This window comes from Lampris incognitus, chromosome 8, assembly GCF_029633865.1.
Source record: "Lampris incognitus isolate fLamInc1 chromosome 8, fLamInc1.hap2, whole genome shotgun sequence".
Classification (NCBI taxonomy): domain Eukaryota; kingdom Metazoa; phylum Chordata; class Actinopteri; order Lampriformes; family Lampridae; genus Lampris; species Lampris incognitus.
The window spans coordinates 55,330,942-55,356,774 of record NC_079218.1 but is presented as its reverse complement, the minus strand read 5'-3'; the positions used below and the strand labels follow the sequence as shown (position 1 = coordinate 55,356,774).

Here is a 25,833-nt window from a genome sequence, read left to right as displayed (position 1 = left end):
TGCATTTTTTGGACTTCACAACTCTTAATAACACATCACAATGAGTTGGCTTAGAGTCCAGTATTTCTCAACCGGGGGTCCTCGGACCCCTAGTGGTCCGTGGTGTCATTGCAAGGGGTCCGTGAAAATAAAATATCTTTTAAAAAAAAAAAGATCCTATAACATTTATAGAAATAGGATTATTTTACTCAAATGTGACTGAGACCTTTATCTACCTAGACTATAAAGGGTAACAGGACTTTTTTCTCTAATTACATCTGTTTCACAAGTGTCATTTATTGTATTTTAATAAGAGATCTCGCTCCCGTTTGCATTGTTAAAAGTTACTGCATAAAAATTCTGTTGTTACATATATCTGAAAGTTACTGAATACATATTCTGTGTTGTTACATATATCTGAAAGTTACTGAATACATATTCTGTTTTGTTACATATATCTGAAAGTTACTGAATACATATTCTGTTTAGTTGCATATATCTGAAAGTTACTGAATACATATTCTGTTTTGTTACATATATCTGAAAGTTACTGAATACATATTGTTTTGTTACATATATCTGAAAGTTACTGAATACATATTCTGTGTTGTTACATATATCTGAAAGTTACTGAATACATATTCTGTGTTGCTACATATATCTGAAAGTTACTGAATACATATTCTGTTTTGTTACATATATCTGAAAGTTACTGAATACATATTCTGTTTTGTTACATATATCTGAAAGTTACTGAATACATATTCTGTGTTGTTACATATATCTGAAAGTTACTGAATACATATTCTGTGTTGTTACATATATCTGAAAGTTACTGAATACATATTCTGTTTTGTTACAAATATCTGAAAGTTACTGAATACATATTCTGTTTAGTTACATATATCTGAAAGTTACTGAATACATATTCTGTTTAGTTACATATATCTGAAAGTTACTGAATACATATTCTGTTTTGTTACATATATCTGAAAGTTACTGAATACATATTCTGTTTTGTTACATATATCTGAAAGTTACTGAATACATATTCTGTGTTGTTACATATATCTGAAAGTTACTGAATACATATTCTGTTTTGTTACATATATCTGAAAGTTACTGAATACATATTCTGTGTTGTTACATATATCTGAAAGTTACTGAATACATATTCTGTGTTTTTACATGTGTCTGAAAGTTACTGCATACATTTTCTGTGTTGTTACATATATCTGAAAGTTACTGGATACATATTCTGTTTCGTTACATATATCTGAAAGTTACTGCATAGAATTCTGTTTTGTTAACTATATCTAAGTTACAACTGAAAGCTCTTATTTTTGCCCCAAAGAGTGAATAAATGCTATAATGCAATTTAAATTGCAGTTTCTACTGTTTCTATCAAATTGCAACCCCCCTCCCCCAAGATCAGGTGGAGGGGTCCTCAGGGTAGATCAAAAATACGCAGGGGGTCCAGGACCCCAAAAAGGTTGAGAACCACTGGTCTAGAGGACCCATTGATAACCAATCATCTTTATGGAACTTCATCCCAAATGTTATGTTCTCCAAAACTGGTGGCTTGGAGTTTCTTTTAATATGCAAATATGACATTAGTTAAAAGTCAGCCCAACTTCTCAGCTCATACCCGTTACACGTGGAATAAGAAGGACGTTCTCCACGAAACTCTTTATTTTTGGAAAACTGGTTCAAAAACGGTTCAACTGTTGTTGGTCAAGTCCTCGACTCAAATGGTTTGTTGTCCAACTATCCACCACTGATCATACTGGACATCTCACGTCATAAGTCACGTGGTTTAGATAAGTGGGTTGAACTGGACTTGATGAACCATGTCTGCAGCTGTTCAGGTGCTCCACAACACACCTGGGCAAAGCTGAGATCAGCGGTGGTCCCTGTCCACAGTCTTCTTTTTTGTTTTTTAAAGAACTTTATTAACAAAATGTACAAAAATAGTGTACAACAATGTCAATCAACAATAGTTTAACACATATATTACCATAAACATTAACATGAATACGCCAGGGGGGGTTGTATAAAGTAAAACAAATAAATTACACACTTAACTAAATATTTTGTAAATCATAAAGTGCTTATATAAGTTTTTACAGCTTTTTTATTTTCACTATCAGGTATTGGTGAAATATATTGTTTGATATACGCAGACGGCTCAGGAAAATTAGGTTTCTTGCTAGAGAATTTAGATCTGCGACTATAACATTTTGTTAAGATAATTAGCAAATTGATTACTGAGAATCGAGGTTCCTATCAAATTCAGTATATCCAAACAATACATTTTTCCAACTCAGGGTGACATGAGGGTAAATATGATCAATAATCAAAGGAGACAACCTACTCCACAGTTGTTTAGTGTGTGGGCAAGGCCAGAATAAATGAACCAACGTTTCATTAAACAAACCACAGAGAGAACAACTCACATCAATGTCCTTCTTAAGTCTCTACAAATAATGATTAGTTGGATAGAATCTATGAATAATTTTGAAAGATATTTCTTTTACTTTATTAGTCAAGAGGAACTTATGAGGTAAAAGCCACATTTTTCCCCCAACAAAGGCAGACCACTAAGATAAGGCAGAGGGTGAGCTAATAATATCTGGCTGAAACAGTTGACGAATAATCTTGTTTTTGTTCTTGGTGATCCATGAAAAGCATGCTTTCCCAACAGTTGTTTCAGTTACATCTACTGATATGGGGAGATTAACATTCACATTAACACCTCTGAAAGCTGAAACAATACCAGAGGGAACAGCATCAAAAACAATAGAAAATCCTTTAGGTGTAACAGGGAATCTATAATGTTGAATGAATTCAACATAATTGTAAAGTTGCCCATGTTGGTTAAACAACTGACTAATCAAAAGAATATTGTTGTCAAAACACTGTTTGAAAAAGATAGATTTGTTTTTATACAGCAAATATCTATTACTCCAAATAAAAACCTGTGAGGAGAAAAGCTGTGTTGGTAAATTAGACACCATGCCAGCAACATTTGTTTGTGGAACGAAGAAAGTTTGAGGGGGATTTTGTCAATGTTAGTTACACAGAAGCAAAAATTTAAGACCACCAATTGAAGAAAAGACAAACTGAGGAACGAAATTCCAAAGAGAAGATGGACATATAAGGAAACGTCTGATCCAGTTTATTTTAAAGGTGTAAAGTCTAAAGAATGAAGGCCACCATTATTGTATTCGCTCATCAGAACAGATTTCCTAAGATAATGGCTGCGGCTTTTCCAGACAAAATCAAATAATATTGTATCTACTGTTTTGCATATATGACTATCTATACCTAATGACAGTGCAGCATATGTTAATCTTGATATTCCTTCAGCCTCTGAGAGTCTGCTGAGAGAAACTGCTGAGTAATGACGTCATAAATGGTGTGTATGATGGAATCAACTATGAAAATAAGACCCAGGTTGTAAAAAAGAAAAGAAAAGAAACAAAAAAAAAACAACAACTCGTGCAAATAACTGCGCCATGTTGTCAGCGCGCCTTTCTTACCTCTCCTGTGTCCGTTCCCTGCTGGACGGCGACTCCGGCTCGTCGCTACTGCGGCTCTTCTGATGGAGCAGCTGGCGCCTCCTCTCCGGAAGCAGGAGCGGATCTGGCACGGGGATTTCTTTTCTCATTCATGACGTGTTGGACCAGTCTGGACGCGCACGGTGCGGCGCGCATTTTACGCACAGCGCGGCGCGGCGCTCATTTTACGCACAGCGCGGCGCGGCGCGCATTTTACGCACAGCGCGGTTAAATAATGTCGCTTATATGGTGCATGGTCAATCATTCCTAATTTTTTTTTTCATTTCATGACACCGTGTGAATATCTGGGTTGTTATATAGATACAGTGCATCCGGAAAGTGTTCACATCCCTTCACTTTCCCCACATTTTGTTATGTTACAGCCTTATTCCAAAATGGATTAAATTCCTTTTTTCCCTCATCAATCTACACACAATACCCCATACTGACAAAGAGAAAAAGGTTTTGTAGAAATTTTTGCAAATTTATTAAAAATAAAAAATTGAAATATTGCATGTACATAAGTATTCACACCCTTTACTCAGTACTTGGTTGAGGCACCCTTGGCAGCGATTACAGCCTCAAGTCTTGGGGTATTTGGGGTATTTCTCCCATTCTTCTCTGCAGATCCTCTCGAGCTCTGTAAAGTTAGATGAAGAGCGTTGCTGCACAGCTATTTTCAGATCTTTCCAGAGATGTTCAATGGGGTTCAAGTCTGGGCTCTGGCTGGGCCACTCAAGGACATTCCACAGACTTGTCCTGAAGCCACTCCTTCGTTGTCTTGGCTGTGTGCTTAGGGTCATTGTCGTGTTGAAAGGTAAACCTTCGCCCCAGTCTGAGGTCCTGAGCGCTCTGGAGCAGGTTTTCATCAAGGATCTCTCTGTACTTTGCTCCATTCATCTTTCCCTCGATCCTGACTAGTCTCCCAGTTCCTGCCGCTGAAGAACATCTCCACAGCATGATGCTGCCACCACCATGCTTCACTGTAGGGATGGTATTAGCAAGGTGATGGGAGGTGCCTGGTTTCCTCCAGACGTGACGTTTGGCATTCAGGCCAAAGAGTTCAATCTTGGTTTCATCAGACCAGAGAATCTTGTTTCTCATGGTCTGAGAGTCCTTTAGGTGCTTTCTGGCAAACTCCAAGCGGGCTGTCATGTGCCTTTTACTGAGCAGAGGCTTCTGTCTGGCCACTCTACCATAAAGGCCTGATTGGTGGAGTGCTGCAGAGATGGTTGTCCTTCTGGAAGGTTCTCCCATCTCCACAGAGGAACGCTGGAGCTCTGTCAGAGTGACCATCGGGTTCTTGGTCACCTCCCTGACCAAGGCCCTTCTCCCCCGATTGGTCAGTTTGGCTGGGCGGCCAGCTCTAGGAAGAGTCCTGGTGGATTCAAACTTCTTCCATTTACGAATGATGGAGACCACTGTGCTCTTCGGGACCTTCAAAGCTGTAGAAAAATTTTTGTACCCTTCCCCAGATCTGTGCCTCGATACAATCCTGTCTCGGAGGTCCACAGACAATTCCTGTGACTTCATGGCTTGGTTTCTGCTCTGACATGCACTGTCAACAGTGGGACCTTATATAGACAGGTGTGTGCCTTTCCAAATCATGTCCAGTCTATTGAATTTACTACAGGTGGACTCCAATCAAGATGTAGAAACATCTCAAGGATGATCAGTGGAAACAGGATGAACCTGAGCTCAATTTTGAGTGTCATAGCAAAGGGTGTGAATACTTATGTACATATTTCAGTTTTTAATTAAAAAAAAAAATTTTTTTAATTGATATTTTGCTGGAAAGATCAACAATTGCATCCACGAACACAATGCATCATAACACAAGTATCCAACAAACTCAACTGTGCTCTTTTCCTGTTTTTAAACAACATACACCCAAACAAAAAACAAAGTAAACATATACACAAATTAAAACAAAACCAATCAGGCAAGACACATAGCGTCCATATGAATATTCATGCAGAGCAATCATCTATGTCAATGTCCACATCCCATTTCTGTGAAGAATAAGCCCCAGACCTCCTTAAACATGTTCTCTCTACCCGCCACTCTATAGGTGATTCGTTCATATGTTGCCATCTGATACATTGTTTCCATCCCTTCATTGTAGGTTGAAGGAGCCGAGGATTTCCAGGGTCTCAGGTTGATTCTACAGCCAGTTATCAGAGCCAGCTGTACCCATAGCTTCATCCGATTAGACATTCTGACATGTTCTGGTAACAGTCCCAAAAGACACAGTGCTGGGGTTTTAATCAGTGATAACTTCAACATCCCGTCCAGAAAAACAACAATGTTGTCCCACATACATACTGTCTTCTCACAATAACACAGTAGATGTACTAAAGTCCCAGCCTCCTTCCCACATCTCCAGCAAGCATCATTGTCCCTTAGTTTCAGTTTGGCCAGTTTACATGGGGTCCAGTAGCTTCGATTGATCACCTTATAATGAACGAGTTGTGACTGTGCTTCACGTGAGCATTTATGCCACGATGCAACACTCTTCTCCCAGACCTCTGTCGACACCCCCCCCCCCCAACATCCTTTTCCCAACACATTTTCAGGCCCTTAGTTGTGGCTTGTGTGCTTCCCTAATATGCACATAAAATATTGAGCCCCCCCCCCTTTTCCCATCCATGTTGTACGGAATAGATCCTGTATTCTAGTTTGTGGATTCAATTCAGATTTTACCTGGCCCAATATACAATGCCTAATTTGCAAAAGTTTCCAAAAGTCTGATTTGTCTAGATTATATTCTGCCTTCACTTCCTCAGAGGATTTCATTCCGTCTTTCCCAAACAGATCTCCAAGGAGATGTACACCTGACCTAGCCCACCTTTCCCACATGAATGTCTTCTTGCCTATGAGAAGCTTCTTATTGTACCATATGGATGCTGGAGGTGTCAGATATGTATTGGATTTCATAATATGATGTGCCACTCTCCAAGACTCCCGAGCAACAGATAACACGGGGTTCCTGAATGGTACTGCTCTTCCCATTTGTGTCAGAGATGCCTCTAGGGAGGGAGAGAGGGTATACTAGCTCTACCGTGGCTACTGAACTAGCCACGGTAGCTAGGTGCGGGCTACTGTGGTTCAGTAGTAGCCACGGTAGCTAGGTGCAGGCTACTGTGGTTCAGTAGTAGCCACGGTAGCTAGGTGCGGGCTACTGTGGTTCAGTAGTAGCCACGGTAACTAGGTGCGGGCTACTGTGGTTCAGTAGTAGCCACGGTAGCTAGGTGCGGGCTACCGCGGTTCAGTTTTTTATTTTTAATAAATTTGCAAAAATTTCTACAAAACCCTTTTCACTTTGTCATTATGGGGTGTTGTGTGTAGATTGATGAGAAAAAAAAGGAATTTAATCCATTCTGGAATAAGGCTGTAACATGACAAAATGTGGGGAAAGTGAAGGGGTGTGCATACTGTAACGTGCATGGATAAGTAGACACGCTGGCCACTGGCTGGCGGGTCTGACCCTTCGGTCTAGCGGTTAGCGATGCCTCCTGCGGTGCGGGCCATACGGGTTCGCCTCCCGGCCGCGGCACTTCCTGTGGTTGCGTTGTCCCCCGAATTCGCTACAATACTTTCCGGATGCACTGTATACACACACACACACATATATATATATATATACATACACACACACACACACACATATACATGTATATCTATATATACACACACACACTATATATATATACATATATATCTATATCTATATATACACACACACACATATATATACACACACATACATACACACACACACACACACATATTTATAATCCAGTGAGTCAAGTAAGTTCTTTATGAGACAGTACAAGCCTGCTTCATGCCATAAGCAATCACCAGCTGTCAATCACTGGATTATTTTGCTCCTTATTTGTTGAGCACTTTCCCTGCTGTTGAGTGTTTCTTTTAACAACGTTATATATTTTTTCCTTTTCCTTTTTATAATGTATAGTAGCTGAATTAAGTTAACAGTAGGTGAGGAGGGGCAAGACAAAGTAAGTGTATACTTCCTCCTCCTCCTTTTCGAACATGTACCATAATGTGATGTATATGGAGATTTGCTCGCTGAGTTTGATGTGTGAACTTGTTGATCACTTCAGATGATTGGCAGCGGGTTATCTGTAGGTTATATCCTGCCTGTTCACGTGTTCGAAATAAATTCATTCATTCATTCATTTATATGGTGCAGCTATTAAAACTCACAATATCCTCTAACGCAGTAATATTCACATTAATGTAAAGTAATATTCACATTAATGGAGAGTAATATTCACATTAATGGAGAGTAATATTCACATTAGTGGAGAGTAATATTCACATTAATGGAGAGTAATATTCACATTAATGGAAAGTAATATTCACATTAATGCAAAGTAATATTCACATGAATGTAGAGTAATATTCACATGAATGGAAAGTAATATTCACATGAATAGAGAGTAATATTCACATTAATGGAAGACTTCCTCCACAATAACTACGTAACGTGAACATCCTCATTTTGCCAATATGTCTCTTTACGGCTAAAGTGCCTTGTTATGAAAGGGGTCTGCAAAAGGGTTTCTGCAACTAACAGAAGGTTTCCTCCTGACAAACTGCAACAGGACATTGTGTCATGGAACTCTTGCAACACATCAGAACCACACACGGCTCTGGGTTCCTCATGAAGGCCGCACTTCTGAAGAGATCCTGGACCGAGGTACGTTTTTTTAAGTGGAGATTTAACTCCAGCTGTCTTAAAACTGCTGGGAACAGCAGTACGTGATAATGTCTAGCACCGTAGGTCCCAGGAAAGGCCAGAGGTCTTCAAAAAGTGTTGCTGGTAAAGGGCCAAGTAGCTGGTTTAGAAGCTGACCTGAGCTTAGTCAAAGCACCAGGAGAGACGGTCTCAAAAGCGTCAGCAACAGACCGTCAGTGACTCATTGTACAGACATGCACTTGGCAAGACCGGATCTGCAGGAGTCGCTGCAGTTGAACTACACTGCTCAAAAAAATAAAGGGAACACATAAGCAATGCAATGTAGCTCCAAGTCAGTCACACTTTTGAGATATCAACCTGTCCAGTTAGGAAGCAACACTGATTTGTGAATCAATTTCACCTTTTGGTAAATTGTCTAATTTCCACCAGGTGGAAATTAGACAATTTGCAAGACAACCCCTATAAAAGGAATGGATTTGCAGGTGGTGGCCACAGACCATTTGCCTGTCCTCATCTTTTCTGGCCGATCTTTGGTTAGTTTTTCATTTTGCTAGTGCCCTCACCACTAGAGGTGGCATGAGGCGGTATCTGCAACCTACAGAAGTTGCTCAGGTAGTGCAGCTCATCCAGGATGGCACATCAATGCGTGCTGTGGCAAGAAGATGTGATGTGTCTCCCAGCACAGTGTCCAGAGCATGGAGGAGGTACCAGGAGACAGGCCAGTACACCAGGAGAGGTGGAGGGGGCCGCAGGAGGACAACAACCCCGCAGCAGGACCGCTATCTGGTCCTTTGTGCAAGGAGGAACAGGAGGAGCGCTGCCGGAGCCCTACAAAACGACCTTCAACAGGCCACTAATGTGCAGGTTTCTGCTCAAACAGTGAGAAACAGAATGCATGAGGATGGTATGAGGGCCCGACGTCCACAATTGGGGCCTGTGTTCACAGCCCAACACCGTGCAGCTCGATTGACCTTTGCCAGAGAACATCTTGGTTGGCAGATTCGCCATTGGCGCCCTGTGCTCTTCACAGATGAGAGCAGGTTCACACTGAACACATGTGACAGACGTGAGAGAGTCTGGAGACGCTGTGGAGAACGTTCTGCTGCCTGCAACATCCTCCAGCATGACCGGTTTGGCGGTGGGTCAGTGATGGTCTGGGGAAGCATATCCTTGGAGGGCCGCACAGACCTCTATGTGCTAGCCAGAGGTACCATGACTGCCATTAGGTACCGGGATGAGATCCTCAGACCCATTGTCAGACCATATGCTGGTGCAGTGGGCCCTGGGTTCCTGCTCATGCATGACAATGCTCGTCCTCATGTGGCCAGAGTGTGTCAGCAGTTCCTGTATGTCGAGGGCATTGATGCTATGGACTGGCCTGCACGTTCCCCAGACCTGAATCCAATCGAGCACCTCTGGGACATCATGTCTCGTACCATCCGCCAACGCGATGTCGCACCACAGACTGTCCAGGAGTTGACCGATGCCCTGATCCAGGTCTGGGAGAAGATCCCTCAGGAGACCATCCGTCGTCTCATCAGGAGCATGCCCAGACGTTGTAGGGAGTGCATATAGACACGTGGAGGCCACACACACTACTGAGCCTCATTTTGAATCGTCTTGAAGAATTTCCACAGAAGTTGGATCAGCCTATGTTCTCATTTTCCACTTTGATTTTGAGTATGATTCTGAATCCAGACCTTGATGGGCTAATGATTTTGATTTCCATTGATCATTCTTAGGTTATTTTGCTCTAAACACATTCCTCTGTCTAATAAATAAAGATTTTCAGCTGAAATATTTCATTCATCGAGGTCTATATTGTGTTTTTAGGTGTTCCCTTTATTTTTTTGAGCAGTGTGTTTCGTTTATGATCTCATCAACCTTCCTGCAGAAAAAGTCTAGAAGCTCGTGGATGATGAGCAGATAATAGACAGCTGCTTTTCAGGGAATGTAGATACAGGGCCAAAGTGAAACCTGGGATTATGTTCATTAATACTGATTAAGCGGGAGAGATGAATTGATTTCGCAGCGGCTAAAGCCACTTGTATTTTCAACAAACACTCGTGCCAAGATAGTAGGTAAAAAACCTCCAATTTTGAAGGAGCGCAGATTTGGGCCATCACCAGTCACAATTACTGATAATTCTGCTTTTAATAGCAAAAATAAAACTACAGTTTCCTGCTGGAAGCCGCAGCCCCCCAGCATAACGCAAAGGAGAGGCATGTTAAAATATGTCTTCACCCTGGACAAAACCACAGCGAGCTTACAGCTGAAAACAGGCCGTGTGCTGAAAGATGGTCACCATTAAGACAGGCAATGCCAGAACTTTAGTCACCTCTTTTTTCCTTTATTCTTTTTTTTTCATTGTATTTATTTGTATTTGAGTTTTAGTCCTATTGCACTTGTTTCTTCTTTGTTTCTTCCGGTGTAAGCATGTGCTATACATGTGTATGTGCTCTGTAAAGGATAGTTAAAACAGGTGTAATTGTATACGTATCTCCTTCACGTTGTACGTTCTTTGTCTTGTCTTGAATAAATGTGTTGAATAAAAAATCAGTTAAAAAAAACCAGCAGTCTTCAGGCTGACCATCTCTTCTCATTTAAAAAGAGGGTGAACTTTTGTTCTGCATCAGAGATTTAGGAAATGGATGGATGAACTCAGTTCATCTGGACATAACGTTTATTGGGAGAAACATTTCAATGAGTGATGAAATGTTTTTCTCAATAAACGTTTGGTCCAGATGAACTGAATCAGCTTTCTTTCTTTCACATTTGGTCATGTGATTAGCAAGAAAGAAAGGAACTGTGAAACAGCCCCTTTAGCGACCCTGTGCAAAACCTGATGTCTGTGTTTACTTCGGTGTTTTACACAATGATGGGATGAATTTACAAGAAAATAAACTGAAAAATAAGTTTAAAAAATAATATGAATGAACTTAAAGACAAACTTGAGAAGAGACAAACCATCTGTTAACATTGTAGCCAAATCGTATGGTTGGACCTTCAGTCAAACCAACAGTTAAAGTGGAAGTTGCTGTAACAAAAGAGAGAACATCTTAAACTGTCTAGTATGACAACAAAATATATAAAATATTACTTGGTGGGACAGAAATATTATAAACCCTGAAGAATAAAATTAAAAAAACCCAATGAGCTTGGAATGCTTAGGATTCATTTACTTCTGGAGCAGTTTTGAGATTATGAGTTTCCACATACTGTGTAGCAAAAGTAATATTGCGGTTTTAATTTGCATTACTTCACGTTCACAAACAATTTGAAAAAAAATCAAATATGCATCACATGTAGAGGCCTGTTTGTAAAATGTGCATTACATGCATCACGTTTTACCAGAATGAGAGATGAAACCTTATAACTCCCAGGTCACAGGTCAAGGTTCTTTACAGTAGTTTCAAAAAGACAGCTCATCGTTTTAGTTTCCTCTTAAATCCTCCTCTCTGGCGTCTTTGGCTGGGCTGCCTGGCAGAGTATTGGTTCCTGAAGTCCACCAGAGAGTCTGTGGCCTCTGAGATCGAGGTGAAGGATCGGATCGGCGAGTCACTGACCCTCAAAGACGGCGTCTCATCTTCATCCTCATCTCGACACACCAAGTCAATCACCTCTCTGAAAGAGGAAAAGAACAGAAATGAAGCTGTCAGGATAGACCAGTTTTCCCACTCTTTATAGGAAATCATTTTCCAGGAAAACGTCTGTGACGGATATCCATCACAGATGTTGCTGACAGAAGGTCATATTATTCAGTGTTAACTATCGGTGTTATATCATAAATGTCAGTATCATCTCAACAGTCTCTAAATGGGCTGTGTCACTGAAGATATTACCCAAACTTCACACAGATGTCACATCTCAACACCCAAACATATGGAGAAAAACATTCAGCCAATTTCATAACCAAACCTCAATATTTTCAAAGGACTTCAATCATATTTGAAGGACATTTGATCAATTTTATCATTCTCCAGGTGCTTTCCAGGATTGGAAATCTAATCTATAAATATCCAGGTTTTTTCCAGGACACATGGGAACCCTGACTTTGCTCAGAGTGCAACGCTCTCTGAAGTTCAGGAAGGTCCATCTTTTCAGAACCACTAATATGACTCCAAGCTTTGGTTGTGAACTGATTGCTGATGAAGAGGAAAATGGCATGTGTCATGTCGTTTAGTTGGAAGACTCCAAAACAAGCAGAAACGAGGAGAAGGTGAACACACTGACATACAACATATCCTTCTGCCTTACCTCGGCCTGCTGCTGAAATCTGAACATGAGGGGCCGGCGTCTGGAAACACAGAGAGACAAAGACGGCATTACAAAAACGTGACATCTGGCAAACTTAAAGACTGACAATACAGTTAATAAAGCACGACAGCAGAAACTTAGTTGAACATCCATGTTTACTGACAGACGAGGTCACACATAGTGGGAAATGTCTCTTTGCTCAAATACTCTTTGAAGACAAAAGGATAAGAAAAGAAATTTTTTTTTAATTAGGGATGATGGGAAATGGAGAGAATTTCCCTAGAAAATAAATAAAAGTTTATCTCATCAATCTCATCTCATCATCAGCCACTTCTCCGGGGTCGGGTTGCAGCGGCAGCAAGCGAAGTAGGGCACTCCAGACATCCCTCTCCCCAGCAACGCCCTCCAGCTCCTCCTGGGGTATCCCAAGGCATCGCCAGGCCAGATTGGGTTGGCGAGTTCAAGGTCTACCCTGGGGTCTCCTCCCAGTTGGACGTGTCCGGAAAACCTCCGAAGCAAGGTGCCCAGGAGGCATCCTAATCAGATGCCTGAACCACCTCAACTGGCTCCTTTCAACGCCAAGGAGCAGTGGCTCTACTCCGAGCTCCTCACCCTATCTCTAAGGCTGAGCCCAGACACCCTACAAAGGAAACTCATTTCAGCCACTTGAATCCGTGATCTCGCCCTTTCGGTCACTACCCAAAGCTCATAACCATAGGTGAGGATTGGAATGAAGACTGATTGGTAAATTGAGAGTTTGCCTCCTGGCTCAGCTCCCTCTTCACTACAATGGTCCGGTACAATGTCTGCATTACTGCTGATGCTGCACCAATCCACCTGTCGAATCTCCCTCTCCATTCTTTCTACCCACTCTCATGAACAAGAGCCCGAGATACTTGAACTCCATCACTTAACAACTAAACAACAACACTTAACAACTTAACAACAACTCATCCCCAACCCGGAGGGAGCAATCCACCATTTTCCGGTAGAGAACCATGGACTCAGACTTGGAGGTGCTGACTCTCATCCTGGCCATTTCACACTCAGCTGCAAACCGCCCCAGTGCACACTGGAGGTCGCATTCTGATGAAGCCAACAAAACCACATCATCTGCAAAGAGCAGAGATGCAATTCTGAGGTTCCCAAAACGGACACACTCCTCACCTTGGCTGTGCCTTGAGATCCTGACCATGAATATCATAAACAGAATCGGAGATGAGGAACAACCTTGGCGAAATCCGACACCCACCAAAAATGTGTTTGACTTTGTGGCGAGAATGTGGACACAGCTCTCACTTTGGTTATACAAGGATCGGATGGCTTGTAGCAACTGCCCTGGTACCCCATACTCCCGCAGTACCCCCCCACAGAGTGCCCCAGGGTACACGGTCATAAGCCTTCTCCAAGTCCACAAAACACATGCAGACTGGCTGGCCAAACTCTCATGCCTCCCTCAGCACTTCTACAAGGGTAAGGAGTTGGTCCGTTGTTTCGTGGCCAGGACGGAATCTGCATTGTTCTTCCTGGATCCAAGGTTCGACAATCGGTTGGCACCTCCTTTCGAGCACCTTAGAATAGACTATCCCAGGGAGGCTGAGCAATGTGATGCCCCGGTAATTGGACCACACCCTCCGGTCCCTTCCAATTATCGGTAAATCAAAATTCATCAATGATAAAAATCTCATCTCATCTTCAGCCGCTTTTCAGGGGTCGGGTTGTGGTGGCAGCAAGCCAAGTACAGCACTCCAGACATCCCTCTCCACAGCAACGCCCTCCAGCGCCTCCTGGGGATCCCAAGGCATTCCCAGGCCAGATTGGACTTGTAGCCCCTCCAGTGAGTTCTGGGTCTACCCCAGGATCTCCTCCCAGTTGGCCGTGCCCGGTAAACTTCCAAAGGAAGGTGCCCAGGGGCATCCTAATCAGATGCCCGAACCATCTCAACTGGCTCCTTTCAATGCGAAGGAGCAGCGGTTCCACTCCAAGTTCCCTCCGGATGTCCGAGCTCCTCACCCTATCTCTAAGGCTGAGCCCAGACAACCTACAGAGGAAACTAATTTCAGCCGCTTGTATCCGTGATCTCACCCTTTCGGTCACTACCCAAAGTTCATGACCATAGGTGAGGGTTGGAAGGAAGACTGACTGGTACATTGAGAGCTTTGCCTCCCGGCTCAGCTCCTTCGCCACAACGGTCCGGTCCGGTAAAATAAATACCAACAATAAAAAATATCAACAAATATAATAATTAAATGACTAGTGGGATGAACAACATTTGGTTCTGACAGGGTTCTTCACACATACAGGAAATACAAAACAACAATAAAAAAACGAAGGAAAAAAAAGATGATTAAACAGATAAAACGGATCATCTTAGAAATGAGTGATGGTAATCAAAAACATTATCGAGTTGTCTTAAGGTAAGATAATAGGGGGGCTGTTATGGGTTCTGTATGAGCTGCTAAGTTAATTCAGACTTACCAGAGTCTCTGCTCTCTGTCTGCTCCAGAGCCGTCAACAGGTTTCCTTTCTGAAGGTCAGACATTAGAAAAATACTGAGACTCTTTCCTATCAGCTCAACCAACAATGAGGATACGTTTTCCCCAATGATAGACATTTTGTACACATATACACTCAGGCTTCATCAATCATTTTGATGAAAGGCACAAAACATAAAAATACCACAGGAAAGTCATTTCTCATTCACACATAAAAGGTTTGAGCTCGGTACATGGCTCAGATGGTGTAATTTCCAACACAGCGGTTATTGTGTGGTGGAGTTTTGTTGGTGGGGTTATGTGATAAAAATGGAAGCATACCATTGCAGCCTTGACAGACCGCTGTTGGATGCAGTCCTCTGTATGCCTCTTGTAATCTCTGAGTGGAATGGCTTTCTGGCAGATGTAACACTTCTCTCTCTTCTCAGCAGGCCTGTGATACGTCAGAAAACTATTTAACTTTTAACAAGCTATAAAGAACAAGATAATAGTGAGCATATCATTAACCACTAATGTCCCTTTTAAAGGCACAAAAAACACGACATAAATTTGCAGAAAAAGAGAAGTGTGCAGAGCTTTATGCACAGAGACAAAAACGTTCAGAGAAATTCATCCATGTACCATATTTCAATACTGTAGCTTCACTAATGAGAAAGTTGTGTTTGTTTAAAGCTTTTAGTTAGATATATAGATAGATAATTATCACACAACAATGTTGGTGATAATTGTTTTGGTGCAGCATGGTAGTTCAGTTCCAGTGCAAAAAGAAAGAAAAACAAGCAGCATCATAAACCATGACAACAACACACACAAAAAGGAAATAAATCAATGTCAGAATATGTACAGTGAATATATGGCATGTACAGTTCAGTTCCCCCGCATATCAAGTAGCTCAATAGGAAGACGGTACAATGATTGATGTCTCACTGCAAACCAGTCCAGTGTGAGTTCAGTCCAGTGCATATGGGGTCATGTAGCAATGGGGGCTAGCAAGGGCTGTTAGGTGCTCTGACTGCAGTAGGAAAGAAGCAGTTTTTGAATCGAGTGGTTTCGGTTGATATGGACCTGTAGCGCCTTCCAGAGGAGAGAAGCTTTCGGAAGAGATGGTGGGCTGAGTGGGAGAGGTCACTGATTATTTTATTTTGGACTGTACGGGGCAACATGTTGGGCCAATTGTCATATTGTGAAAGCCTCAAATTAAATCTAAGTCAGAATGGTGTTGTCGTGTCTGGAATGGACGGAAACTGACTGTCCTGATAGGAGAGGCATACTGACTTACTTGTCAAAGTCAGAATGTTCAGTCCGGTCTGGTGCCGCCACCTCCGCCCTTTTGCTTCTCTTCTTGCGAGGTGTCAGTGATGCTGCCAATCAGAGAAGAGAACAGTCAAATGCTGAGTCTCAGATATCCACATGCTAACAAGGAAGGAACAGAAAAAGAAAGTGTTGGGATGAACAATTTAACAAGACAACATGATCTGATCAGAGTATTCTCTGTGTTGTGTGGAGAAACCTGGTTTCGATGTGAGTTTAAAGAAGGGATGGGTTAGAATAGGTGACACACTGGAGTCTCCAGCTGACTTCAGCCTTCACAGATGTTTGGCTGAACCCGGCCCAAACTTACAGGAGGCGCGGTTATTCTAAAGTTCCCAAACCACCACCTCCTCCACATCCCCTTCCACCAGGTGTCCACAGGTATCACAGAGTGAAATTTAAGACTTTAAGACCAAATATAAACAAACTTAAGACTGATTTTAGGACAAATCATGCTGGAATGTCTCAAGAGAGAGGTGGTCCAAGTAGGGGCAATTCTAGGATTTTTTTTTTCCCTAAATGGGGGGGGGGTTACTTCTTAAATAATTTAAACTATTCTACAGATATCAGAGGATCAAGCAAACCTATTGGAGTCCCCGATTTCCCAATTAGAATTAGATAAAGCTTTCTCCACACTCCAGCCAGGGAAACGTCCAGAAGAGGAGGGCTTCCCGGTTGAGTTTTTTAAAATGATGAAGGAAAAAAAATCTATTGTTAAGGGTTTTTAATAAATCATTTGAAGATTCTAAACTCCCAGATTCAATGTATAGGGCCAATATAACAGTAATAACCATAGGCTGCGGAACCGGTATGGCCAGTAGGGCTGTGGCCATACCTACTTTGGTGTTCATCAAACATAAACATGTCAAGTCAAGTCAAGTTTATTTATATAGCACATTTAAAACAACCACAGTTGAACCAAAGTGCTGCACAAGCTTAAAATACAATATAAAATAAGTAACACATATGAATATAAAAATAAATGTAAAAGTAAAATAAAGGAATTAAAATGTAAACAACAAAACACAAGCGTAAAAGTATATTTCCACAATAAAATCACGGTGTCTAGCTCAACTTGAATTGAATGCCAGTGAGAAGAGGTAGGTCTTTAACCAAGATTTAAAAGTCTCTAGGGTCTGAGCAGATCGCAAATACGTTACATTCTTAATGTATTGCACTTTTGCGCACTTCCCGGGCTAATTTCCACTAGCTGTAAGCCTACGTACAGTACGTAGCCTATCACAAGCAACAAAATCTGTTTCCTAATGATTGATTGGTTATTTGTGTCATGTCAGCTTAGCGTCACATGGACGTGAATTTCACAGAACAAAATACCAGCGCTCTATGTAAGTAGACTAACTGCTAGTGTGTTCGCTAAACTTTAAGCAATAGTAACGTTAAAATTAATGATGAAGTGTCGAAAAAATAACTGATTTCTTCGGGTCAAAGTTAACCAAGGTAGCTGAGACAACCACCGTCACTCCAGCCCACAATGAGCCCTCTGAGGAACCAGAAGTAGAATTTCTAACTGTCGCTGCTCCAACTAGCCCCTCTGCCGCTACCCTCAACGTTATGAGCCTCACCCCAGCTGACAATGAGCCCTCTGAGCTTGAGAAACCAGAAGTAGAATTGCTAATTAGCCCCAGAACTGTCAGTGCTCCAACTAGTGTTCGACCCTCTGCCGCTACCTCTAATGTTACGAGCCTCGCAGAAGTCCACTGTTCCAGTGAGTGCTGCAGGGATCTCTCAAAGTCCAGTCAACCAGACGACACCGCTGTTCTCGCAGGTACAAAAAGGGTACAGGGAGAAGGGTCCTCTCAAAGAAACCGGTCTGTTCAACCCCAGTGGTTCAAGGACCACAGATGGCTAACATTGTGTCAAACAAGAGCAAAACTTTTCTGCACACAATGTCGCTTTTGGACAATGAAAGGACTCAGTTCGGGTTTAAGCAAAACCAACGAGAATGCATTTTCAGTGCTTGGATTTCAAAATTGGAAAAATGCTGCACATTCTTTTCGAAAAGATGAAAGTAGTAAATACCACAGAGAGGCCATGGCTTACTACCAGTTACACGTTTCCCAGCAACCTAGCATTGCAGCCCAATTAGACACGCAACTGAAAGCTAAGCAAAAAGAGATGCTAGTCAAAGAGATAACATCTATTATGTATCTCATGGGTCAGGGCATCGCTTTAGATGGTCATGATCCCCAGAATAGCAACATTTACAAGCTATTGCAATTGCGAGCCCAGGACTGTCCAGAAATTTACCAATGGCTCGCTGAAAAAAATTACATGAGCCATGACATAATACATGAGCTGATTCATTTAATTTCATGTTGCATGTTAGGCCAGGTAATTTCGCCTATTCGTGATGAATTTTATGCATTCCTAGCGGACGAGACCAGAGACATTTCAACCAAAGAACAGCTTGTGTCTCTGTTTCGCTGGGTTGATGACAGCTATGTCGTTCACGAGGATTTTATTGGATTATTTGATTTACCCAAAGCCGACGACTCAACCATTGTCACTGCACTAAATGACATCCTGATCCGCTGTAACATTTTGCCGAGTATGTGCCGGGGACAGGCATACGATGGCGCCACAAGTATGTCTGGCCATGTGAATGGAGTTGCCGCAACATTTAAACGGAGTATTCCTGCAGCCATATATGTGCATTGCTTTGCGCATTGTTTGAATTTATGTTTGCAGGACACTGGGAAACAATGCAAGGCCATCAGGGATGTGTTGGATTTAGTGCAAGAAGTGACACATCACGCTGTTCTTTCCTCTCTAATGACACAACTAAATGAAAAATCACATGATGAAACTGGCAGGAAAGCTGGGGGCATTCTGGCAGTCCTTGACAAATTTAGCACATTCTTTGGCCTGCACCTTGCGTTTATGTGTTTTTCACCAATTGAAACGCCCACAACCTCCACCTCTCTGCCTATAAAGATGCCCTCACCGCTGCCAAGTCTGCCTATTTTTCCGCCATCATTAATGATTTCAACCACAACCCCCACACCCTCATCGCCACTGTAAACAACCTCCTCAAGCCCCATGCCGATGCCCTCTCCAACTCTACTGCTGAACAATGTAACTAATTTCTCCAATTTTCTGCAGACAAAATCGCTGCTATCAACAAATCACTGTCCCCTGCGTCTGACTCAGCAGCACCTACTCGGGACCCTCTTCTCCCCATTCCTCTTGACCTCCATACCCCTCCCCCTGATCGCCGCCTCTCCCGGTTTGTTCCAGTTGCCCCTACCACTATCTCTGAGCTCATCAGCTCATCAAAATCCACAACCTGCTCCCTTGATCCCCTCCCCACCCTCCTAGTAAAGAAATGCCTCCACCCCCTTTGCCCCTACCTCACCAACCTTTTCAATTCCTCACTGTCCCATGAAATTGTCCCGTCTTCCTACAAAACTGCAGCTGTCACCCCAATTCTCAAGAAACCTGGTCTTGATCCATCCGGCCTCAACCACTACTGGCCAATTTCCAATCTCCCCTTCCTCTCTAAAACCCTGGAACGCATTGTTGCCACACTCCAAACCTACCTACACTCCAACAACCTACTTGAACCCCTCCAGTCTAGTTTTCGCCCACTCCACAGCACTGAAACTGCACTCCTTAAAGTACTTAATGATCTCCTCATCTCTGCTGATACTGGAGCCCTTAACATCCTCATCCTCCTCGACCTGAGTTCAGCCTTCGATACTGTGAGCCACAACACCCTGCTCACCAGAGTGAAAGATGTTGGTATTGAAGGCACCGTATTCAGCTGGCTCCAGTCTTACCTCTCCAACAGGTCACACTTCATCTCACTTCACAACCACTCCTCTGTTCCATCCACAGTCACACAAGGTGTTCCCCAAGGTTCTGTACTCGGCCCACTCCTTTTCATCATCTACATCCTCCCTCTTGGTCAGATTCTCCGCCATTTCAACTTGGACTTCCACTGTTATGCTGATGACACCCAGATATACGTCAGCACCAAATCCCCTCACAATCCACCCCTCTCTCACATCGACTCCTGTCTGCCTGCAGTTAAGGTCTGGATGCAGCAAAACCTCCTCAAACTCAACAGTGACAAAACTGAACTTCTCTTCATTGGCTCCAAGTCCACTCTCAGCCAAATCAACAACCTTGCATTCACCATCGATGGTACTACTGTCTCCCCTTCCCCCCAGGCACTCAATCTTGGTGTGATCCTTGATCCCACCCTCTCCCTTGAGCCACATATCCGCCAAATGGTCAAATCCTCCTTCTACCACCTTCGCAACATTGCAAAAATAAGATCCTCTCTCACACGCCCTGCTGCTGAGATACTGATCCATGCCTTTATCTCCTCCCGCCTTGATTACTGCAACTCACTCCTCTATGGCATCAGTGCTAGCTCTATCAAGAGACTCCAATTGGTCCAGAACGCATCCGCCCGACTTTTAACTTTCACCAAATCCTGGCACCACATCACCCCAGTCCTAAAAGACCTCCATTGGCTACCCATCTCCCACCGGATCAATTAGAAAATCCTGGTTCTTACTTATAAAGCCCTTCACAAATTGACTCCCCCATACCTCACGATCTCCTCTCCCCCTACGAACCCTCTCGGTTCCTCAGATCCACCTCAGCCTCCCTTCTCTCTACCCCCAGGTCCAACCTCCGTGGCTTTCGTGACCGAGCCTTCTCCAGAGCAGCTCCCAGGCTCTGGAACTCACTTCCCCAAATCATTAGAGACTCAGAATCCCTCGCACTCTTCCAATCCCGTCTCAAGACACACCTTTTCTCCACTGCCTTCTCGTGCCCCCCCCCCGTCCGCTCATACACCCCTGGTCTGGGGCAGGCTGGGGACTGAGCGCTTGACCTGCATCTGTGATTTATGTGATTTATGATGTTTGTTTTTCTTTCCCTTTATATCTGTCCAAGTGGGAGAGTACTGCTGGCGTCATCTGTGGCTGCCGCTTCTCCCTCTCGTAGCCCCCCTTCCCATCCACCCCTGTATGTCTGTGTTATGTTCATCTGTCGTCTTGTTTCACTCCATTTATTGTAAAGCGACTTTGAGTACTTGAAAAGCACTATATAAGATTGATTTATTATTATTATTATTATTATTACAAGACAATGGTACAGGATTCAAAGGACCTAACCGATGCCCCTGTGTTGCCCAGGCAACAGAAACGCCCCCAAAAATTGGATACCGGAGAGGCTGTGCAAACATTCCAGAGCCCAGTGAATCATTATAGGAGACTGTACTTTGAAGTTCTTGATCTTCTTGATGGTGAAATGGACCGGCGTTTTGAGCAGAGAGACCTGCATGTGACAGCTGACCTGGAACGTCTGATTGTATTTGCGGCTAAAGGGGAGTTGGGCAGTTTCCCGTCCTCCACAGTGTCACTCTACGAGAAGGATTTTGACTTTGACAGTTTATGCGCATAGTTGAATATGCTGCCAGATGCGATCCGAACGTCTGGAATTACCGTCACAATGGTAGCATCAGTAACATCGGCAATGAATGCTGCTCCGGTAGCGAAAACCCTATTGCCAGATGTACACAGGCTGTTGAAATTGTTTTATACAATTCCCGTGTCAACTGCCAGCGCCGAGAGGTCTTTTTCAAGCCTTCATCATATGAAGACTTATCTAAGGTCAACAATGACTCAAAGGAGACTCAATGACTTGATGTTCAGCCACACACACAGGGATGCTTTGGCCAATGTGGATGGTCTCACCATTGCCAATGACTTCATCCAGCACAACGAGAGATGGAGGAACTTCTTTGGGAACGTTTAAGACGGGGTGGTGAGCGTTGACATTTTTTAATCCTATGCAACTGGACTTGGCGTGTCAAATGATTTATGCTTTTTAATCATACTGATTATACTATTTGATTGTGACTCAAGTGTAGGCTATAATCAGGACAAATAAAAACGGCAATAATAAATAATAATAAATAAAGTTATGCGTTAACGAGTGTGGCTTGGGGGGGGGCGTCACATCATTCTTGGCCCTACCCATTCGAAATGCGTTCCGCGGCCTATGCTAATAGCAAACAAAAATAGGAACCCAAAACTATATTCTTCCTACAGGCCAATTAGCCTTCTTGGAGTGGACAATAAGATGCAGAGGACAGGAAGAAATGGAAACAGATGATCCGCTGTGGCGACCCAACGGGAGCAGCCAAAAGCAGTAGTAGTAGGAGTGGACAATAAGATATTACCTAAGATACTGGCTCTCAGGCTAGAGCACGTTTTGACTGCCACTGTGGATGCAGACCAGACAGGTTTTACTAAGGGTCAAGACTCTTATCACAACACAAGACGCCTATTCAATTTCAAATTCAAATGGCTTTATTGGCATGACGTAACGATGTACATTTTGCCAAGCCAGCACTTAAACACTGAAAAAAGCTAAACATTAATTGGAAAACATTACTGAAAACAAACATACTACGGCAAACAAACATACTACGGCAAAGAAACATAGTACAAAACAAAAGAATATACTGTCATCGAATATAGCAGCAACGACGTGTGTCAGGTGACTGTCACTCACTGTCCCTCACTTTATGGCAGGCAGCAACATAGACTGCTGCTAACTTACAGCTCTTTGGGTCTTCTCCTTGTAGGACTGGTAGCGTTTCTTCATCTGATAGGTTAAGAAAACCTTTTGTTATTAGTTCGAATAGTTTAAAATGTGCTTCTCTAAGATGTTTATATTTCTCACATGTGGTGAGGAAGTGTAGGTCTGTTTCAGGCTCACTCAGGGTGCAGTGATGATGATGATGATGATGAGGGTGATGATGATGAGGGTGCAGTGACAGCACAGCCTTTGCTCTGCAGGGAGCAGGTTTTCCTGAGTCTCCCCTTTTCAATAGCAAGGCTGTGCTCACTCAGTCTGTACACAGCCAAGGTTCTTTTTAGTTGTTGATCAATCACCGTGGTGTACTGTCGATTTAGAGCCAGATAGCACTGCATTTTGCTGTTTTTATTTGTGTTTGCCAATGGGTGATGTAGTTTTGTTTTAACTGTTTCATAATTTGATTGAGTCTAATTGGTGATGTGCTCTGTTCCTGAGGTGTGATAATAGAGCAGGTTTGTGCTCTCAGCCTCAGGACCAGTATTCTGGGTGCTGTTGTTTCTATGGCTGCTGAAAAGGCCTTTGACAGAATTGAATATGAATATATGTTCGAAGCAATGAAGAGATTCGGTTTAGGGTCAAATTTTTTGGGGTGGATCAAACGCTTATATAAAGCACCTACAACCACAGTTCTTACAAACAGTCTGCTATCTGCTCCCTTTAAATTAACAAGAGGCATGGCTTAAGGAAGCACACTGTCTCCTATTCTATTTGCTCTGGCTATAGAGCTCTTAGCAATGGCTATCAGACAAAAGCCAAATATTCAGAGAGTAATGACTGGTACAAAACAACATAAGGTTATATTATACGCTGGCAATATCCTTTTGACATTAATGGACCCCACTAAGTCACTACCAGCCTTAACTGAAAGTATCACAGAATTTGGCCCAATATCTGGGTATAAGGTCAATTTTGATAAATCAGAAATAATGCTCTTGGGCAACAGTGGAAACACTGAGCCGGCCCATGTCAAGCCTTTTTGCTGGGCTCCATCGGGATTTAATTATTTAGGAATCAAAGTTACCCCCAAAATTAATCAGCTATATACAGAAAATATTAATCTTTGGATAAAGAATCTCAAAGAAACCTCAACAAGATGGAAGAGCCTCCCTATATAATTTCTTGGCAGAATTAACCTTATTAAGATGACATTCCTTCCAAAAATATTATATCCTACATCTATGTTGTTTATGATTCTGGAGGAAACACGGGGGGTGGTCTGACAGGACACGTAATCGGGACAGGCTAGGCTAACTGGTAGCCCATGCAGACCGGTGGTTCCGACAGTCATTCTGGTGGCTGGTGTTTGATCCCTTGGACAGTGATTTTTTTCTTCTTTATTTTGGATATATGTGTTGGTTTGAATATGTGTGTTCTTGTAGTTTTTGAATGTGTTTTAGTCTGTATGTTGCACTGCTGTGGGCTGGGGGAAATGGCATTTTGTTTCATTTTATGTGCGCAAGTACATGAAGTGAAATGACAAATAAAGTGGTCCTGATTCCTGATCTACATATTATTCTGAGATGTTAAGTTTGAACTTGGACAAACTTGCATGGTTAAGAACATCTTGGTGTACATTGCTCAAATATGTGATAGATAATGAATGATGTGTGGGATGACAGCCTGCAGTTGCTTTCCAGAATTTCAATCTGCAATAGATATAAAGAATTAAAATATAATATCCTCCATAATATCTATATATCACCGTATATTTATAGTAAGTATAAAGCAGGAATTTCACAAAATTGTCCTAAATGTAAAACTCGTGCAGGTACTATGCTGCATTGCTTGTGGGAATGCAACAAAATGCAGTTATTCTGAAGGGCAATACACTCACTGGCCACTTTATTAGGTACACCTTGCTAGTACCGGGTTGGACCCCCTTTTGCCTTCAGAACTGCCTTAATCCTTCGTGGCATAGATTCAACAAGGTACTGGAATCATTCCTCAGAGAGTTTGGTCCATATTGACATGATAGCATCACGCAGTTGCTGCAGATTTGTCGGCTGCACATCCATGATGCGAATCTCCCGGTCCACCACATCCCAAAGGTGCTCTATTGGATTGAGATCTGGTGACTGTGGAGGCCATTTGAGTACAGTGAACTCATTGTCATGTTCAAGAAACCAGTCTGAGATGATTCGAGCTTTATGAAATGGCGTGTTATCCTGCTGGAAGTAGCCATCAGAAGATGGGAACACTGTGGTCATAAAGGGATGGACATGGTCAGCAACAATACTCAAGTAGGCTGTGGCGTTGACACAATGCTCAATTGGTACTAAGGGGCCCAAAGTGTGCCAAGAAAAGATCCCCCAAACCATTACACCACCACCACCAGCCTGAACCGTTGATACAAGGCAGGATGGATCCATGCTTTCATGTTGTTGACGCCAAATTCGAGACTCATCAGACCAGGCAATGTTTTTCCAATCTTCTATTGTCCAATTTTGGTGAGCCTGTGCGAATTGTAGCCTCAGTTTCCTGTTCTTAGCTGACAGGAGTGGCACCCGGTGTGGTCTTCTGCTGCTGTAGTCCATCTGCCTCAAGGTTCGACGTGTTGTGCATCCAGAGATGCTCTTCTGCATACCTCGGTTGTAATGAGTGGTTATTTGAGTTACTGTTGTCTTTCTATCAGCTCGAACCAGTCTGGCCATTCTCCTCTGACCTCTGGCATCAACAATGCATTTTCGCCCACAGAACTGCCGCTCACTGGATATTTTCTCTTTTTCGGACCATTCTCTGTAAACCCTAGAGATGGTTGTGCGTGAAAATCCTAGTAGATCAGCAGTTTCTGAAATACTCAGACCAGCCCGTCTGGCACCAACAACCATGCCACGTTCAAAGTCACTTAAATCACCTTTCTTCCCCA

At 42.7% G+C, this 25,833-nt stretch overlaps 2 protein-coding genes across 3 annotated transcripts in view; both read right to left on the bottom strand.

Moving 5' to 3' along the window:
* Nucleotides 1-3,554, bottom strand: part of LOC130116809 (hexokinase-2-like) — a 107,711-nt gene extending 104,157 nt beyond the window's left edge. The window contains exon 1 of the mRNA XM_056284869.1: nucleotides 3,522-3,554. The gene's annotated coding sequence lies outside the window, so the exon portion shown is untranslated. The remainder of the gene's footprint in view (nucleotides 1-3,521) is intronic.
* A 7,808-nt stretch (nucleotides 3,555-11,362) lies between these two features.
* The window catches only part of uimc1 (ubiquitin interaction motif containing 1), an 80,972-nt gene continuing 66,501 nt past the window's right edge, over nucleotides 11,363-25,833 (bottom strand). For both annotated transcript variants that reach the window (XM_056284867.1, XM_056284868.1), the window contains 5 exons: nucleotides 16,294-16,375; nucleotides 15,336-15,447; nucleotides 14,998-15,046; nucleotides 12,520-12,559; nucleotides 11,363-11,886 (listed from right to left, as the gene is read on the bottom strand). In XM_056284867.1, coding sequence (XP_056140842.1) covers nucleotides 11,688-11,886; nucleotides 12,520-12,559; nucleotides 14,998-15,046; nucleotides 15,336-15,447; nucleotides 16,294-16,375 — 482 coding nt within the window. In that variant the 3' untranslated portion in view covers nucleotides 11,363-11,687. The remainder of the gene's footprint in view (nucleotides 11,887-12,519; nucleotides 12,560-14,997; nucleotides 15,047-15,335; nucleotides 15,448-16,293; nucleotides 16,376-25,833) is intronic.